Raw genomic sequence first — 21,250 nt, forward strand, 5'->3', positions numbered from 1 at the left:
GTTTGTTCTCAGTCGAAACAATTGCTTGTGATAGAGTTCATAGATAGTGACAGTGCCACTTCTGCTCCTCTGAAGTATGCAAATAAATACTTGTTGTTTCATAATCTCTGTTCAGTATTTAAAAAAATTAGTAATCTAATTTTTTTTAAATATAGCAATTATATATATTTAAAAAAATATTTTCTATAGAAATAAACTCTACTGACGTAATATTGAGAACATAATTAATCCTTGCGTTTGTTGCTTGTTATTTGACTGTACTGTTATCATGACTGTTGGTTTACACCATAACTTTGTTTACTTTTGTAATAAGTCCGATGACGAACTTGTGTATCAACACATGTTAACACCTTTCTGGCTGTTTTCAGCGTATCTATGTCGCCCGGGCATGGCAGCATTTGAAAAAAAAATAAAAAAAAAAAAAAAAAAAAAAAAGAAAAAAAAAAAAAGAAAAAAAAAAAAAAAAAAAAAAAAAAAAAAAAAAAAAAAAAAAAAAAAAAAAAAAAAAAAAAAAAAAAAAAAATAACAACAAAGTTGGGCAGCCAGTGCTCACACACAGACACCACTCAGATATGTACGAAGAGGTATTCATACAACTACATATCAGTTCTGTTATTAACTGCTTTTCTTTGGTAACTGGATGAAGTGATTGGAAGGCTTAGCTGACCTATGTTAGCCCTGATTACTTAGAACTGTCAGTCATCTACGGACATGCTTATAAGATCATTAAACTTTGCTCATAAGTCAATAATTTGTTGATAACATAATTACTGTCCGACTCTTCTCTGCGCATGCATTGCAACTGTCCAATCGTCCTCATCGTAATTTTCGTAATGTGGGCAAATGTCTCACATCAGCGTTGTTATCTTGACATTGTGTCGTCATGGATCTGTTGCAGTACATGAAGACGTTGGCTAGGAATTTGTGATTCTGTTGGTTCGTGCCGTTATAGGTGATGAAGTTCTTCTTTCATCTCAGGTGAAGTTGCACTGCCACTGGCAGCTGCACAGCAAGCATCATATGGCCTGTTTCGGTTCTTTCACGTCCAGCTGCGAACCTTCCCAAGTCGTGCCATGAAGAAGAAGGACAAATCGTGGAATCGGCTGTGGACTATGCAAGGCTCCGATCTACTAAAAAAAACAGAACAATTGTAAGTATATAAATAGAGAGAACATGTGGTATAATGTAGCCATACAACATGTGTTATCGCTATATCATCCTGCGTGTTGTTTGCGTGTGGCATCGAGCCGCGCTTGCGTGCGTATTGTACATCATGCAAATAATAATGCGTGCATGCATGTACGTTCGGCAATAGATGAAGTAGACTGATCTAATTCTGACATCATGTTGAATCCACTCGTAGTTTTATGTATTACGGTTTATTATACGTCTTGCGGCTATGTAATTGTGTGTGGGGCTATCAACGCTGACGCTCCTATGATACAAAAATGGTATCGTGAGAATTCAAAGAACTTGGCGATTTCAAATGCACACTCTATAAAGAATTGAAGAAGGCAGCTAGTGTGCATAGCATGAATGTAGATGGCAGGCAAGAGATAAATATATGCCATATAATGCCATGGCGCATTGCACGCACATGCATAGAAAATGCAGTCAAATGCAAGTTTTTACAGTTTGAATTCATATGTTTTAAGTGTCACTGTGAGAAGCACAGCATCTGTGTCGCACAAAATTGCCTGCTGGATATGCTGACCTCTGACCCTCAAAGCTTCGGAAAAGGGGTACGTCTTTGTAATTACATAGGAAGAACATTGTTGCCTATTATGTTGTGTGTAAATGCAATTGTGTAATTTAATGATTAATGGCTGGTGTTGAGATGCTTATCGAATGATAATGGCTGAAATTGTGGTTGACTTTTGATTTTGACTTTGTTTGACGTACAACATTATATAACGGCCCGCACGCACTCGATTCGTGACAGTAACTATGGTACTGTGTTTGAAAGAATTTCTAATTAAAATTTGAAATGAAAGTAACCATCCAATTCGATAGTACCATGTGAACAAAGTATCGATGCTACGCTGTCAAGTTGATTATAAAGCTTAACCAATATATATATAGCCACATTACTATATACATCAGAACAATGTTAAACTAAGTAGTGTTCTTGTTGGTATAAGTAACATTGATTTACGATGATTCTGCATGACAGTGTGCAACATGAAAGATTAGAGAGGTCATTGTGTTAACTCGATGATGGTCATTGTATATAATATGTATGATGTCTTCATTTATTACACTATAATTTTATCTAGGAGTCTATAAATATAGTTCCATTTATAACGCTCCTGATTTTATATGCATAAACTATCGTATAGATATTACGATTAAATGATAATGAATACTGTTCTGGTTTTTCCTGTTAAAGCTATAGATTTCATAAACTATCTTCACCATGTAAGATATCGATACTTTATGCTCACTTATTTATGGCTGTGTTCTTCAATCTTTCGACTGAAACTTTTATAGTATCTGGCGCCTATCATCAAGTGGGTGACAATTCCAGGCCTCGTGTGTAAGCTAGCTTGAGCTCTTGTCTAGCAGTGTAACACCAAGTAATTATATCTACTGTATTGGTATTTCTAGGTAGTTACTTATCGCAATTGCTCCTAACTCATGGACTGTAACTTCATAAATGGTTTCATTGCAGCAAAGAAGCTATGCAGATAACGGATTAAGGGGCAGCAGTGGGAGCACCAGTGTTAACTATGTCTTTTCTAGTGCATTTTCCATAGCTATTGATACTCAGTATTCACCCATTAGAATGATATTCAAAGAGCAAATACTTGTATGCTTATGTTAAGAAAAGGCGCATAAGGATGTTATTTTATCAATTTTTACTGTAGATGTTCATCTGCAGAAGATTCTTTAGTCACTGTGAAATTATAGGACTCCTGCAGACACTGAGACCAAGAGTGAGACTTAGAATCTTATCAAGTAAGAGCTATATTTTATCCTGCTAATGCAGTTCTATATAGTGAATCCATGTGATTTACAACACACACGCCCCACGCACTTCAGACGCGACCCACAGCATTGTAGCAAGTTTTACATCATGGAATATTATAAATTTGACCTATTCTTAATTTGATATGTCCTTTATATATTGGCCATAATCGTGTTTGCTTTTTGTCTATTTACCATTGGTGTTTTCGAAGATAATTTCTTTCTTTTCATGATTGTATTTAAGAAATACAGGCACAGTGTATTTCTAGATGCTCTTACTCTGTAGCTTGCACCCTCCAACAGCTTTTACAATCGTTATTAATCGTTTTGGCTCTACCGTGTCCCTATCTTGATATGTTCATAATACTGCTCATTATCTGTTATTTCCTTATGTCTGTCATACTTTAACATTACTGTCACTATGAGATACGAGGATAATAATGGACATTGGATAGGCTAACTTTACGCTGCTTGGCGTACACCTGTAGCATTCTGCAGTCTTCAGTATGGCAGTCAGTAGCATTTTGGCCTTTCTCGTGCATGCTAGATAGTCTTAGAACTAAAGTGTTCCAAGGTTGTTGTTGGTTTTTTGGTTGGCTAACGATAAATATAATTGAGGTTTCTCTGTGTTTCGAGTGGTGTCCGTTTACGCTTGGTTTTCAGTCCTGTTTCATGAATGCCATTATCATGTTTAAACATTACGCGGTGTCTAGAAGTCTCTGTGTTGGGCACGATAAGCTCACTTCTCTATCTATCTGTGGGCTGCTGAAACGTTTATCGATTCCTGATATCCATGTAAAAAAACATGTTTGCAGAAAGCCATGCCAGTATCTGAGATTGCAGAGCTCTTGAAAAGCCTATTTGACAATTTCTAATTTTTACCCCGTGACGCTGCGGCGGTACATAAAAGGCCAATTTTTATAATTCGCAAGTCATGTCTCTGACTGAAAAAAATGAGGCTATTGGGCGCTAACGAAGCGCACAAATCCCCCAGCAAACTACATATATAGACAATCTATAGTTCGATGCTGCAATCAGAGCTGTTATTAATTGAGCCATAAATCACGAGCACACAAATACATGGCAATATAAATATAAAAATCTAGTTCAGTTTGCTGCAATTATCGATGATTGAAACCAGCCGAATCTGTGAGCACATGAATAGCACGGCAAGGTCGCTAAAGGCTGTAACAGCACTAGCGATTAAATCGGGCGACTAAATCGCCGGTGAAATGGCCTAGTGTGTCCAGATCAGCTCGCCGCCCGATTAATCGCATAGATCAAAACGTTTTTGATATATCGGGCGATTATTTCAGTTCGCCCCATAAAATCGCCTAGTGTTTCGCACTCGCTCGCGCGACTAGAATCTGGGCGATATTATCGGGCGATAAAGTCGCCCGATTAGATCGGGCACTTAAAATTGCTAGTGGTCCGCCATAATATAAACCTATCATGCATTGATGGTTCACACAGGGTGTTTGTATTTTGTTTTGTTTTTTATATTTATTTTTTTTTGTTTATTTTTTTTATGGAAGTTGCACTAATCTTTCAAGCACTGTGAACGCATAAAACCAAGCTACTATACTGCAGCAACCAAAATACGATTTCAACAGCAGTAATAGACTAATAATAACTATAAGTTATTACTAATAAATTAATACAAACAGCAGTGCTGGCCTAAAGAAGGAAGTGGTAAGGAGGTAAGGAGGTTAGAGGAGGTAGAGAGGTAGAGGAGGGAAGAAGATAGAAAGGAAAGGGTAAGGAGAACTGGAGAGTAGAGAATATGGAATAGACAAGAGGCAACAGAAGAAATGAAAAAAGGCCAAGTAAAATAGAGAAAATGGTAGAAAAGTGTTAAAAACACCTCCGTCGCAGCAGCGTAATTGTGTGGGATGTTGTGCGTGCTAGTGACAAATACTTTGTCTCAGATATTTACCACTCAAATTCCTGAATGCGCACGGGTTTCTGCATGTCAAACTACAGGTCCCTCGGGCGAGCAGGTCGTGCTGCTTTCGGCGCAACATCCTTACTGCCTTTGCACCGGGACCTCGCGTTAGTTGGCTCCTATATATATATTATCATACTATATATATCATATATATATACATATTACAATATATTATAGGTTTATTGCATTATAGCCACGTAACGTCGCTCTGTTCGCGTCGTGTGTCGCACTGTCCATCGCTGATGTTTTGCATGTTGTCGACGCTTTTGCGTGTGAAGGCCGAAGACGACATGAGAAGCCCTCGTTGATTTCGCATCAGGAGACTTCCACAGAGAGCTAGCTAAACTCAGTGAAGTAAGACTCTGGAAGTAAGCCCCGTCTGACACGAGGATTTTTTAACCGGGTAAGCGTTCTAAACACGAGCGCATAACGCTGGGTAACTAACTGCAGGATACCTTAAACCCGGTATGTCACCGCCGCGATGTGAGGAGGTTAACTAAGCCAGGTTAAAGCATAGTTCCTTAAACGCCTGCGATAGACGCGATTAGTGAACAATAGTCCACTATAGACAATAGACAATAGGAACGCTCGCGTGCGAACCGCTCATCGTGGAGCGGGTGGTGCTCGTGTAGACGCTACTCAATTTCTTATCATTTTTTTTTTTTTTTATTTTTTTTTGGTTGAGACTAACCCGAGACTGTTTTCTAACCGGTTAAGGAAACGTGCGTGTAACATCGGGCTATAGTTTTGTGTGGCTGTTCTGTCTGCTCCGCTCCGCTGCTACGAGGTGTATAAACAAGAGTCTATGTCTTCTTCTCCTCCTGCGCACGAGCGTTAGAGGAGCGTTGTAAATGTGGCTTGCGAAATGCGAGGCCCCGTACTTTGCGAGAGAAGGGTTTTCGCTCGGCGCTAGTCTGTAGTGATCGTGATTTATGTGTACGTTTAATGCAGGTAAATTTCAGGGTGCCAGTTTTAATGAAAGCACACACCCAACACACACATCGACAGACTCGGTACAACACAGAGCACAGCACAATGCACAGAGCACAGAGTCCACGCGCAGAGACATAGATATAGAAACAGACAGAAGCTATAGCTCAGAAAGAGACATGGTCAGCATGCACATGGCACTTTCCTAAATACCACTCACAGAGGACATAGCCAGTCAACACAAATGCACCTGAAACATGTTATATGTATTCTTTCGTGGCAAAAGAGCACGAGGATTAATTGAGTGATGAAAATTTACCATCACCAAGGTTCACCTATCTGCTGCTTCATTGCAATACATATGTAATCAACACAACTATGCTATGCCTATATCACAAATATGTCATCGTTAATCATGCTGTTTATCGGATCGAGGTGAAAGTGTCATCCCATGTCACAGAGAGATATGAAGTTGCCATTGAGAACGTGAAAGCGTATGTAAGTGAGGGCGGTTCGTGAACTACATGGGTTGCGTTTAGAAAGTGACGCATGTAAGTGAGGCGTCTGTGAACTACATGGGGTTGCGTTAGACGTGAGCGCATGCAAGTGAGCGTCTGTGAATACATGGGGTTGCGTTAAAGAACGTGAGGCGCATTAAGTGAGCGGTCTGTGAACATACACTGGGGGTTGCGTTAAAGCGTGAGCGCATGTAATGAGCGGTCTGTGAAAATTACATGGGTTGCGTTCAGCAACGTGAGCGGTATGTAATGGAGAGGGTCTATGTCCGGCTGGCACTATCGGAGGGCTAAACCTGGGTATGGTTCGATATATCGAAAGTACTACGGGGTAGCTATACCGATATTGTCGGCTGCGATCCCTCAGTTAGTCCACGTACCCTGACTTTCGAGCCAACTGATGTCGTAATACATACACTCTGTCGAAGTTACCACATCAAATAGAAAAATCGCTCAAAACATCGCAATCCAACTAAAAAGTACTGCTATGTTGACTATATTTTCTTTTCCTTTTTTTTAAACGGAAGAGCTACTTTTTATTTTTAGGTTTTAGCAACATGGCGGAAATACATTCAATTTACAAGTCCAGGGTAGCGGTGGGAGAATGGTCAGGGCATAGGCGCGTACGCAGACAATTTTTGTTACGGGGGCGAAATACGTGGCAGAAATTTTCTGTAGGGGGGGCAAAGGTAGAGCCCCCACGCCCTCTATTGCCCTATTTGTCCCATTAAAAGCGGCATACTCTGTAGGAATCTCTAGGGGAGGGCAACTGCTCCATGCTGCCGCTCTGCTGGCGTACGGCTTGATTGCAGGTACCAGGCGACATATAGCTATATACCGTGTAACTTTCCCAATATTCTGGAACTCGTACCGCAGGGTAGGCCTCCGATAGTAACTCTGGGGAAATAGACGGCTTATTCAGCGTAAAATGAGCCATCTGTGATGTGAACTACGTCGGGTTGCGTTTGCTGTTGCGCAGGTGCTGCACGCGTGGAGATCAGCACGATCATGCGCGCTTCCTGCGCCGCCGACGTTCAACCAGCTGTTCGTATGCGGCGGCGTTGGCGCCAGCGACGAAAACAGTCTGCGCCAGAACACCGTCCGCGCTGCTCATCCACGTCCGTGCAGGCATACACCGCGGGAAAGCCCTGACATACCTGCAGCACATTACGCTGAAGGTACTCGCTGTCTCGCCTTTTTTTAAACTGTAAGCGCACTATACACTCACTTATTACACGCGGGCGGGGAAAGCCGTGAAATCCTGCACACATACGTGAAGGTACTCGGCACCGTCGCATTACTGTAAACGCACCTTACACTCACTTATTACACGCGGCGGGAAAGCCTGACATCCTGCACACATTACGTGAAGGTACTTGCAGCCATCGCATTTACTTGTAACACCCTTACACTCACTTATTACACGCGGCGTGCACTCATTCTTCTCAATGCTCACAGTCGCACCAGTCGCATCTCATTCTTCTCATGCTCACAGTCCACTAGTGCACTCAATTCTTCTCATGCTCACTACGTCTCACTAGTAGCACGTCATTCTTTCTGCAATGAGCACAAAGTCCGAACTAGTACACCATTCTTCTGCATGCCCACAGTCGCACTAGTAGCACCATTCTTCTCATGCTCACCAGTCGCCACTAGTACACTCGTTCTTCTCATACTCACTAGTTCACTAGTGGCACGTCATTCTTCTGCTGCTCAGCAGTTCACTAAGTACTCGTTCTTCTGCCATACTCAACATGGTCCACTAGTGCACTCATTCTCCATGGCTGCCACAGTCCACTAGGCACCTCATTCTTCTATGGCTCACAGTCCACTAGTACTAGCTACATTCGTTCGTGCAATGCTGGCAACATTCCACTAGTGCACTCATTCTTCTCGATGCTCACATCCCAACTAATGGCACCCCAATTCCTTGCTCATGCACAGTCACTAGTGCAGCTCATTCTCTCATAGCTCACAGCCACTAGTACACTCATTCTTCCATGATTCACAGTCCATCTTAGTACACTCATATCGTTCTCATGGCGCACAGTCGCACTAGTGCACTTCATTTCTTCTGCATGCTCAACAGTTCAAGCTAGTGACACTCATTCTTCTCCATGGGCTCAACCATCCAACTAGTGCACCGTTCTTCTCATACTCCAGCATCCACTAGTGCCTCATTCTTCTCATGCTCACAGTCCAGCTAGTGCACTCATTCTTCATCATCTCACAGTCCACAGTGGGCACTCATTCTTCTCATGCTCCAGTTCAGTTAGTCACTACATTGCTTCTCAAGCTTCACAGTTCCACTAGTACAGCTTCATTCTTCATCATGCTCACAGTCCATAGTACTACTCATTCGTCTCATAGGCTGCACAGTCCTACTAGTGCACTCATTTCTTCGTCGAGTCTCAAGTCTCAAACTAGTACACTCATTCTCTCATGGCTCACAGTTCACTTAGTACACTCATCTCTTCTGCATGCTCACAGTCCACTAGTGCACTCGATTCTCTCATGCCACAGTCTACTAGTGGCACGTCATTCTTACTCATTGCTCAAAGTTCGACTAAGTACATCTCATTGTCTTCTCGATGCCACAGTTATCACTGAGCTGCACTCATTCTTCTTCATGCTCACAGTCCCACTAGTACACTCATTCTTCTCATGCTCACAGTTTTCACATAGTACACCATTTCTCTCATGCGCAGCAGTTCAAATAGTGCACTCACATTCCTTCTCTATCTCACAGTTCACTAGTGCACTCATTCTTCTCATGCTCACATCCACTAGTGCCCACTAAGAAGAATGAGTGCACTAGTGGACTGTGAGCATGAGAAGAATGAGTGCACTAGTGGACTGTGAGCATGAGAAGAATGAGTGCACTAGTGGACTGTGAGCATGAGAAGAATGAGTGCACGCCGCGTGTAATAAGTGAGTGTAAGGTGTGTTACAGTAAATGCGAGGCTGCAAGTACCTTCACGTATGTGTGCAGGATGTCAGGCTTTCCCGCCGCGTGTAATAAGTGAGTGTAAGGTGCGTTACAGTAAATGCGAGACTGCGAGTACCTTCACGTATGTGTGCAGGATGTCAGGCTTTCCCGCCGCGTGTATGCCCTGCACGACGTGGATGAGCAGGCGGATGGTGTTCTGGGAGACGTCGTCGCTGGCGCACGCCGCCAGCAGACGAAACAGCTGGTTGAACGTCGGCGGCAGGAAGCGGATGATCGTGCTGATCTCCACCGCGTGCAGCACCTGCGCAACAGCAAACGCAACCCCGACGTAGTTCACATCACAGATGGCTCACTTACGCTGATAAGGTCTATGTCCCCCAGAGTACTATCGGAGGCTACCCTGGGTACGGTTCGATATATTGGAAAGTACCACGGTGTACTATACTATATGTCGCTGCGTACCCTGCATCAAGGCCGTACGCAGCAGGGGGGCAGCAGGGGCAGTTGCCCCCCCCCCTAGAGATTTCCAGAGTATGCCTTTTAATGGGACAAATAGGGCAATAGAGGGCGTGGGGAGTACCTTTGCCCCCCCTACAGAAAATTTCCTGCGTATTTGCCCCCCTACAGAAAATTTCCTGTGTACGGCCTTGCCCTGCATTGTCCCACCGTACCCTGACTTGTAACTGATGTATTTCCGATGTTGTAAAACTAAAATATAAAAGCTAGCTCTTCGTTTAAAAAAAAGGAAAAAGAAAAATATAGTCAAACATAGCATACATTTTTATTGGATTGCGATGTTTTGAGGTTTCTTCTATGTGATGTGGTAACTTGACAGAGTGTATGTATTACGACATCAGTTGGCTCGAAAGTCAGGGTACGTGGACTAACTGAGGGATCGCAGCCGACAATATCGGTATAGCTACCCCGTAGTACTTTCGATATATCGAACCATACCCAGGTTACCCTCCGATAGTGCCAGCCGGACATAGACCCTCTCACTTACATACCGCTCACGTTGCTAAACGCAACCCATGTAATTTTCACAGACCGCTCATTACATGCGCTCACGCTTTAACGCAACCCCCAGTGTATGTTCACAGACCGCTCACTTACATACGCTCACGTTGTAAACGCAACCCCCATGTAGTTCACAGACCGCTCACTTGCATGCGCTCACGTTCTAAACGCAACCCCCATGTAGTTCACAGACCGCTCACTTACATGCGCTCACGTTCTAAACGCAACCCCCATGTAGTTCACAGACCGCTCACTTACATACGCTCACGTTCTCAATGCAATTCATATCTCTCTGTGCACATGGATGACACTTTCAACTCGTACGATAAAACAGCATGATGAACGAATACATATTGTGTATAGGCATAGCATAGTTGTGTTGATTACATCATGTATTGCAATGAAGCAAGCCAGCATAGGTGAACTTGGTGAGGTAAATTCATCACTCAATTATGCTCGTGCTCTTTTTGCAAGAAAAGAATACATATAACATGTTTCGGTGCATTTGTGTGAATGGTATGTCTCTGTGAGGTGTATTTCAGGAAAGTGCATGTGCATGTGCATGTCTCTTTCTGTAGCTATAGCTTTGTCTGTTTCTATATCTATGTCTCTGGCTGACTCTGTGTCTGTGCTTGTGCCTGTGTCTGTGTTGTAACCGAGTCTGTCGATGTGTGTGTGGGTGTGTGCTTTCATAAAACTGGCAACCTGAAATTACCTGCATTAAAACGTACACCATAAATCACGACCACTACAGACTAGCCCGACGAACCAACCCTTCTCTCGCAAAGTAGGGGGCTCGATTTCGCAAGCCACATTTTACAACGCTCCTCTACGCTCGTGCGGCGGAGGAGAGAGAAGGACATAGACCTTGTTTATACACTCGTAGAGCGGAGCGGAGCAGAGAGAACAGCGACACAAACTATAGCCATGTCTACACGACGTTTCCTTAACCCGGGTTAAGAACAGTCTCGGGTTAGCTTAACCCAAGATAAGAAATGAGTAGCGTCTACACGAGCACCACCCGCTCCACGATTGAGCGGTTCTGCCACGCGAGACGTTCCTATTGTTCTATTGTCTATAGTGGACTATTGTTCACTATCGCCGTCTATCGCAGGGTTAAGGAACTATGCTCTTAACCTGGGTTAGTTAACCCTCCTCACATCGCGGGGTTACACTAACCCGGGTTAAGACGTATCCTGCGTTAGTTAACCCGGGTTAGGCCCTCGTGTAGACGCTTAACCCGGGTTAAAAATCCTCGTGTAGACGGGGCTTACGAGACGTCATTACCTTCACTGAGTTAGCTAGCTCTCTGTGGAAGTCTCCTGATGCGAACTCAACGAGGCTTCTCATGTCCGTCTTCGGCTTCACACGCAAAGCGTCGAAAACATGCAAACATCAGCGATGACAGTGCGACACACGGACGCGAACAGAGCGACGTACGTGGCTATAGCAACTAAACTATACATATATGTAATATGTATATATATATATATATATATATATATATATAGGAGCAACTAACAGCGAGGTCCCGTGCAAAGGCAGTAAGGATTGGCCGAAAAGCAGACGACTGCTCGCCGAGAGACTGTGTTTGCATGCAGAACCCGTGCGCATGTCAGGAAATTTGCTGGTAAAATATTGAGACAAAAGTATTTGTCCACTAGCCACGCACAACATCCCACACAATACGTGCGGCGGAGGTGTTTATTAACACTTTTCTCCATTTTCTCTATTTACTTGGCCTTTTTCATTTCTTCTGTTGGCCTCTGTATTCCCATATTCTCTACATTCTCCAGTTCTCTACCCTTTCCTTCTATCTTCTTCCCTCCTCTACCTCCTCTACCTCCTCTACCTCCTCTACCTCCTTTACCCACTTTAGGCCCAGCACTGCTGTTTAGTATTAATTTATTAGTAATACTTATAGTTATTATTAGTATATACTGCTGTTTGAACATCAGTATTTGGGTTGCTGCAGTATAAGTAGCTTGGTTTTATGGTTTCACAGTGCTGAAAGATTAGTGCAATCAGCACCCCTGTGTGAACCAATCAATGCATGATAGGGTTTATATTATGGGCCGGACACACTAGGCAATTTTAATGCGATCTAATCGGGCGACTTTATCGCCCGATAATATCGCCCGATTCTATCGCGCGAGTCGAGTGGACACACTAGGCGATTTTATGGGGCGACTGAAATAATCGCCCGATAATATCAAAACGTTTTGATCTATGCGATTAAATCGGCGGCGACTGACTGGACACGCTAGGCGATTTCACCGGCGATTTAGTCGCCCGATTTAATCGCCTAGTGTGTACAGCCCTTTAGCGACCTTGCCGTGTATTCATGTGCTCACAGATTCGGTGGTTTCCAATCAATCATAACTTGCAGCAACTGAACTAAGATTTTTTATATTTATATTGCCATGTATTTGTGTGCTCGTGAATTTAGTGGGCTCCAATCAATCACACTCTGACTTGAGGCAATCGAACTAAGATTGTTATATATGTAGTTTGCTGGGGGATTTGTGCGCTCGTAGGCCCAATAGCCTCCATTTTTTTCAGTCAGAGAATGACTTGCAATTATAAAACTTGGCCTTTTATGTACCGCCGCAGCGTCACGGGGTTAAAACATTAGAAATTGTCAAATAGGCTTTTCAAGTAGCTACTGCAATCTCAGATACGGCATGGGTTCTGCAAACATGTTTTTACATGGATATCAGAATGATAAACGTTCAGCACGCCCACAGATAAGATAGAGAAGTGAGCTATCGGCCAACACCGAGACTTCTAGACACCCGCGTAATGTTTAAACATGAAATGCTCATGCAACAGGACTGAAAACACAAGCGTAAAGACCACCACCTCGAAACACAAGAGAAACCTCAATTATATTTACTGTTAGCAACCAAAACCAACAACAACCCTGGAACACTTTAGTTCTAGACTATCTAGATGCACGAGAAAAAGGCAAAATGCTACTGACTGCATACTGAACGACTGGCAGAATGCACAGGTGTACGCCCAAGCAGCGTAAATAGCCTATCCAATGTCATTATTATCCTCGTATCTCCAAGTGACACGTAAGTTAAAGTATACAGACATAAGGAAATAACCAGATAAGAGGCAGTACTTATGAACCTACTCAAGATAGACAGGGTCGTAGAAACACGATTAATAACGATTGTAAAAGCTGTTGGAGGTGCAAGCTACAGGAGTAGGCAGATTAGAAATACACTGTGCTGTATTTTTAAATACAATCATGAAAAGAAAAGAAATTATCTTCAGAAAAACCACCAATGGTAAATAGACAAAAAGCAAAACGATTATGGCAATATATTAAAGACAATATCAAATTAAGAAATAAGGTCATATATAAATTCCCATGAGTAAACACTTGTACATGTGTGGGTCGCGTCTGAGTGCGTGGGCGTGTGTGTTGTAAATCACATGGATTCACTATATAGACTGCATTAGCAGGATAAATAATAGCTCTTACCTTGACTAAGTTTACAGTCTCACTCTTGTCTACAGGGTCTGCAGAGTCCTCTAACTTCTCACAGTGACTAAAGAACTTCTGCAGATGAACATCCTACAGAGAAAATATAAAATAAACATCCTTATGCGCTTTCTTAACATAACATAACAGAGTTATTTGCTTTGAATATCATTCTAAAGTGAATACTGAGTATCAATAGCTAGGACAAATGCACTAGAAAAGACATAGTTAACACTGGTGCCTCCCACTGCTGCCCCTAATCGTATTGCATAGCTTTTGCTTCCATGAAACCATTATGAAGGTTACAGTCCATGAGTAGGAGCAATTGGCATAAGTAACTACCTAGAAATACAATAAGTAGATATAATTACCTTGGTGTACACTGTAGACAAGAGCCTCAAGCTAGCCTTAAACACGGGCCTGGAATTGTCCACCCACTTGATGATAGGGCCAGCATACTATAAAAGTTTCAGTGAAAGATTGAGAACACAGCATAAATAGTGAGCATAAAGTATCGATATCTTACATGGTGAAGTAGTTATGAATCTAAGCTTTAAAACAGAAAAACCAGAACAGTATTCATTATATTTATCGTAATATTATACATAGTTATGCATATAAAATCAGGAGCTTATAAATGGAAATATATTTATAAGCTCCTGATAAAATTATAGTGTAATAAATAAGACATCATAAATATTATATAAATGACATCACCGAGTTAACACACTGCTCTCAATCTTTCATGTTGCACACTGGCATGCAAATCATCGTAAATCATGTTACTTATACCAAACATAGACCACTACTAGTATACACATATGTATATGTATATATGTATGTGGTTATATATATTGGTTAATGCATTATAATCAACTTGACAGCTAGCATGAATACTTTGTTCACATTACTATCGAATTGGTGGTACTTTCCATTCAAAATTCTTAATTAGAAATCTTTCAAACAACATTACCATAGTTATTCACCGAATGATGGTGGGGTTATATAATGTGGTACGTCAAACCAAAGTCAAAATCAAAAGTCAAACCACAATTCAGCCATTATATTCGATAAGCATCTCAACACCCAGCATTAATCATTAAATTAACAATGCCATTACACACACATAACTGAGGCAACCATGTTCTTCTAGTAATTACAAGACGTACCCCTTTCCCGAAGCTTTGAGGGTCAGAGGTCAGATATCCAGCAGGCAATTCTTGTGCGACACAGATGCTGTGTTCTCCCACAGTGACACTAAAACATATGAATCAAACTTGTAAAAACTTGCTACGACTGCATTTCTACTGATGTGCGTGCATTGCGCCATGGCATTATATGGCATATATTATCTCTAGCCTAGCCATCTACATTACCATGCTAAATGCACACTAGCTGCCTTCTTCATTCTTTATAGAGTGTGCATTTGAAATGCAGTTCTTTGCATTCTCACGCATACATTTCTTGTATCATAGGAGGTCAGGTTGATAGCACACCAATTACCATAGCAGCAAGACGTACTAATAAACCCGTAATACACTAAAACTAGAGTGGATTCAACATGATGTCATAATTACATCAGTCTATTCATCTATTGCCGCACGTACATGCATGCACGCATTCATATTTGCATGCATGTACATACACACGCAAGCACGGTCGCATGCACACGCACACACACGCACGCATATATAGATACACATGTTGTATGGTACATATACCACATGTACTCTCTATTTATATAACTTACACATTGTTCTGTAGAATCGGAAGCCATGCATATCCCACAGCCGTCTCCACATTGTCCTTCTTCTTCATGGACGACTTGGGAAGTTCGCAGCTGACGTGAAAGAACCGAAACAGGATATGATGCTTGCTGTGCAGCTGCAGTGGCAGTGCAACCTTCACCTGAGAAATGAAAGAAGAACTTCATCACCTATACGGCACGAACAACAGAATCCACAATTCCTTAGCAACGTCTTCCATGTACTGCAACAGATCCCATGACGACACAATGTCAAATAACAACGCTGAGTGAAACATTTGCCACAGTTACGGGAAAATTACAATGAGGACACTGGACAGTGGCAATGCTGCGCAGAGTAAGAGTCGGACAGTAATTATGATCAACCAAATTATTGACTTATGAGCAAATTAATGATTTATAAGCAATGTCCAGTAGATGCTGACAGATTCTAAGTAATCACGGGCTAACATAGTCAACGCTAAGCCGTCCACATCCACATTCACCAGTACCCAAAGAAAAAGCAGTTAATAACAGAACTGATTGTGTTGTATGAATACCTCTTCGTACATATCTGGAGTGGTGCTGTGGTGAAGCACGGCTGCACTTGTTGTTGTTACAAATGCTGGCATGCCCGGGCGACCATAGATACGCTGAAAACACCAGAAAGGTGTTAACATGTGTGATACACAAGTCGTCATCGTGATTATTACAAAAGTAAACAAAGTTATGGTGTAAAACCAACAGTCATGATAACAGTACAGTAAATAAAGCAACAAAACAGCAAGATTAATTATGTTCTAATAATACGTCCAGAGAGTTTATTTCTATAGAAAATATTTTTTAAATATATATATTGTATATTTAAAAAAAAAAATTAATTCTACATTTTTTAAATACTGAACAGAGATTATGAAAAACAAACAAGTTTTATTTGCATACCTTCAGAGGAGCAGAAGTGGCACTGTCACTATCTTTGAACTCTATCACACAAGCAATGTTTCTGGCCTGGAAACAAACAAATAAACCAGCCCATGTTATAATTTAATCACAGTACTTCCACAGATAAAACGTCAACATCTAACACAGCATAAGCTTATCTTCAAGTTATGATATTTACTCTGGCGAAACACTCATCAAACAAATGCCTTACGCTGATAACTTCAAACAAAGATATCCACCGCATACATATACGCTCAAACTTCTCAGACTCTCAACTTAAATCGTCTCAAACGTGTGCATTCCGCTCACCTTCGTGAAGCACTTCTGTGTGTCGTACTTCAAGTGTATCGGGTACACGTAGAGATTGTTGATGTAGGTCGTGTGTGGGAAGCTGGTGCTGAAGTCAGGTAGGAACTCCTCCACCTCGTACGACACGGGATGTGTCGGCGGCTCGGGAAATGGCTTCACAGGTTTCAGCGACGGCGTCAGGCAATCTTACAGAACAAACAAACGAAAATGATGAAATCAACATTTTCGGCCATGTTTCTTTTTTTCTTAAATCTAAAGCGTGCATCAGGCCATGCAATGCATCATCTTATCTGTTGTACTGCAACAAATAGAATACTAGAACAATTATAACCTATTTTATCTGTCTATACTGAGACAATTGCAGACAGTTGCTTTTAAATATTACTCACTAGGTAGTACTCCTTGAGTGGCCTTCTCCTTTGCTTGAGACATTTGCTGACCAGACCGCTCCTCTCCTTGCCTTGCCACTGTCACCTTTAACTCTTCCACGGATATTTTAATATTGCCAGGTATGGCCTGCAGTTTAGATAACTTGTCAGTTCTACATTAAAAGAAGAGAAAATTTTAATTAGGAAGAAACACTATGCACATTTACATATTTATTCTAGATAGTTCTACTATACTTCTCACTAACTCACCTATCCTTATTTATAAAGTAATGACAATCGCAATATCAACGATAGCACAAATGATGAATTAAACTCTGCCTGGCATGTACAGGGATGAGATTAGATAATTTAATTTTCAGCTGAAATTTTAATTAGCAAACAGAGGAGCGAGCAATGGGAGGACCGTAGGTCATCGCCATGCTAGGGGGGTCCGGGAGCATGCTCCCCCGGAATTTTTTTAAAAGAATGGTGCAATTTTGTGCATTCACCAAATTCTGTTTCCACCACTATTCTGAACAAATTATAGGAGACTCTTGAATCACCTTTTCAAGTTGTCAAAAGGAACAAACGAACTATAATAGGAAATCAGGGGGCTGAAAATAGGGCAAGTTTTTTTATTAAATGTCTAGACTTAATGATATTTTTCTGTTTCCACCCGTCGCTTGCATTGTTTAACTCAGACATAAGCTGCCTTGCTGCGACCAGATTTGAATGAAAAAAACACAATGCGAATGGAACAATCAGTGCATAGTCATGAACACAACATGCACACAGCAACATGTAAACCCGGCCCCCAGGCCAGGCATCGTCGTTACGTGATCAGCTACCTCAAATGTTTGCCCCTCTACTGCAGGGGTGTTGCTATCCCCCGGGCGTGGAGGGAGGTCACGTGATAGTTACCCCGAGGTCGCGCCCAAGCATAGTGTGGACCGAGGTTATGTTTTTCGCTCTTGTGTGTTCGTGTGTTCGCACCTGAGTCGGATATTGAGAAGCGGTTGAGGTCGTATGGCGTATGTCGTTTGGCCGTAGATCGATAGTCACCACACTCAGCGAGCACAGCCGACTCCAAGCAAAGTCCAGCGAGCCCAGCAAGCCATCGAGCACCAAAGCGGAACTGCAGCTCGTCAACACATTACATGTTACTATGCGGAGCCGTGTAATGTCGAGACGACTGGCGTAGTATAGGGGTTATTGCCGTGTGTTCCGTGCGAAGTCCGAATTGAGATGGCGTAGTGTCGCTATCCGCCAGGGCGGAGGTCATGCCACTCCGTGAGTGCCGCACTCTTGCTCTAGTTGGTTGTTGGTTGTCGTAAAACTTGTGAACGAGATTGGCCGCAGTTTACGAACACCCAGGTGCGCGGCGGAGCACCCCTGTTTGCCTTGCTTGTTGTTGGTATATTGTTATTGTTGTTGGTTTGTTGTTGTCTGTTGTTGTTGTGTTGTCAAAATAATTGAACCGACGGACTGCTGCAGGTTAGAATACGCCAGGTGCTGCTGGCGGAAGGCCCGGTTGTTTGTTGTTGTTTGTGTGTTGTTGTATCAATCTAAGATGAGGGATTGCTGCAGTTTAGAAACCAGGTTCGCGCGGAGCGGAAGGCTGTCTTTTGTTGTTGGTAACAGCGCGTTCAGATTAGACAGGGTGAGGCCGTCTAAGGCTAGGTGAAGCTGTCGAGGCCGCTATTTGGCAATTATATAACAAGAATAAGGTAGAAACTTAACGAATATGAGAATTGAAAATTCTGAGATTTTGTGTGGCCCCTTCAGACTGTGCAGACCCTATGCTCAGCTTGTTGGAAGAGGAGCTTGTGATCGATAATCTGGCGCCTGTGTTATGATATACCGTTGGTGAACAGGTGAATGTGGTTTGGCCTTGTGTATACTTTTTTATGGTTGTTAGAAGATCAATGTAAGTATCTGTCAGGTCTAAGAGTTTTCAGTCGTAACGTATATCTCTGTGTAGCATACGTGTACAAGTGTAGTCCTAATCTTCATATTGCCTCATCAGCATTCGTTGCATTTTAGATTAGGGTTGAAATAAGTCTGTGAATTGTTTAGGTTGTTCAGGCAATATTTTCTGTCCGGCGGCCGCAACCCGGATATCTACCATGGATTTGAGAGTAGAGAATGGTGCGCGAATGGCAGCCGTTGCTCAAAGTGCTGAGCTTACATCAGTAAAAGTGATATGATACAAGCAGGCCTTTCAAAGGTTATTAAAACAGAGTGACGTGATCAGTTTTGCCCAGACGTCTTGGTCAGCTACAGAATTTCGCAATTTGCTTGGGCAGCAAGGGTATGAAGGGTCCTAGCAAGAGACATTGGCTCGTCGCACAGAATAATGGTTCCAATCTGGGGTTTTGTGTATGTATCGGGCGTATATGGTACACGATTTGTCTGTAGTAAGGCTGATGAGACTAGTGTTACTAATAGATACTAGTGATAAAATAACCTATTTGGTTTTGAGTCTTTTTGGTTAGGCTGAGGTTTAATCGGTCCGTTAGCTTTTTATAGCGCAATGCTAATTATTACCAAATCAATTCTTTCGTGAATCTCGGTTTTCGCTTGCTATCAGGAACCCGGAGTGTTTTTGACCGTTTGACTGGTACTCGTAATTGCACGATCCACAAAATCATGAATACTTTTGAAGACATATCGCATTTGCCATTGTTAATTCATGTGTATGCGAACCTTCCTATGTTTTCTTCACCCTGTCACCATTACTGTCGTCCACATGTCTAATCACGTGTATATCTTTTCAGACCCTCTTGTGAAGGCCGTTTACACATAGAAAGTCACATACATATCAGAGTTCCTGACAGATCTAGTAAGACAAGATGCTACCAGCATCTCGAGATGCAGGTCTAATGAAGATATCCCCCGTCTGCCTACATAAAACACAAACGTTAATTACTCAGCTTTGCGAACACCATGAGACGTGTTGATATACGCGTGTAAATTATAACCTGTAAATTTTCGTGTATAACTGTAAGGTTAAATAGTAGAAAGCGTGAGGTTTGTGGCGTCATACATTGCAGGGATGCAGATTCTTCGCGGCATCCGCGGAAATCCGCGATTTGACAAGTCCCTAGGGGTCGATGTTTGTAAACGTCCTAAATTCGTTGAGAAAATTGGCGAAGGGGGTAACAACTGTAACAATTTAATATTAATATATCCTCCAGCACACTGACTGTAACTGTAGCAGTGTAGACAGTAGGCTGACAGCGAAGTATACCAGTCGTATCTGTTTTTGCGTACACAAGAAAAGAAAAATCCCTGTTCAGCAGGACTGCAGTAGAGGGGCCAAACATTTCGAGGTAGCTGATCACGTAACGACGATGCTGGCCTGGGGGCCGGGTTTACTGTGTGCTGTTGTGAATGTTTGTGTTCATGGATTATGCATGACTTGTTCCAATTACCGCATTGTGTTTTTTTCATTCAAATCTGGTCCGCAGCAAGGCCAGCTTAGGTCTGAGTGTAACCAATGCAGAGCGAACGGGTGAAACAGAAAAAATACATTAAGTCTAGACATTTAATAAAAAAACTTAGCCCTAAGTTTTTCAGCCGCTGAGATTTCCTATTATATGTCGTTGTTTCCTTTTGGACAACTTGAAAAGGTGATTCAAGAGTCTCCTATATATTGTTCAGAATAGTGGTGGAAACAGAATTTGGTGAATGCAGCAAAATTGCAACGCATTCTTTTTAAAAAATTCGGGGAGCATGCTCCGGACCCCCTAGGCATGGCGATGACCTACGCGTACCTCACCATAATGCTCGAGCATCCTCTGTTTCCTAATTTAAAAATTTCAAGCTGAAAATTAAATTATCTGAATCTCATCCCTGTACATGCAGGCACAGCAGTTTAATTCATTACATTTGTGCTAATCGTTGATATTGCGATTGTTCAATAATTTATAAATTAAGGATAGGTGAGTTAGTGGAGAAGTATAGTAGGTACACTATCTAGAATAAATATGTAAATGCTGCATAGAGCTGTTTCTTTCCCTAATTAAAATGTTCTCTTATTTTATAGTAAGAACTGACAAAAG

At 42.1% G+C, this 21,250-nt stretch overlaps 1 protein-coding gene across 1 annotated transcript in view; it reads right to left on the reverse strand.

Annotated features, from left to right (window-relative positions):
* Positions 1-21,250, reverse strand: part of LOC106808474 (dedicator of cytokinesis protein 9-like) — a gene marked incomplete in the record, with an annotated part of 57,933 nt that overhangs the window by 26,292 nt on the left and 10,391 nt on the right. The window contains 10 exon segments of the mRNA XM_014811209.1: positions 9,426-9,611; positions 11,615-11,689; positions 13,824-13,916; positions 14,195-14,281; positions 14,993-15,080; positions 15,574-15,731; positions 16,128-16,220; positions 16,510-16,575; positions 16,819-17,003; positions 17,208-17,359. Coding sequence (XP_014666695.1) covers positions 9,426-9,611; positions 11,615-11,689; positions 13,824-13,916; positions 14,195-14,281; positions 14,993-15,080; positions 15,574-15,731; positions 16,128-16,220; positions 16,510-16,575; positions 16,819-17,003; positions 17,208-17,359 — 1,183 coding nt within the window.

The sequence above is a fragment of the Priapulus caudatus genome, unplaced genomic scaffold (assembly GCF_000485595.1).
Source record: "Priapulus caudatus unplaced genomic scaffold, Priapulus_caudatus-5.0.1 Scaffold280, whole genome shotgun sequence".
Lineage (NCBI taxonomy): Eukaryota > Metazoa > Priapulida > Priapulimorpha > Priapulimorphida > Priapulidae > Priapulus > Priapulus caudatus.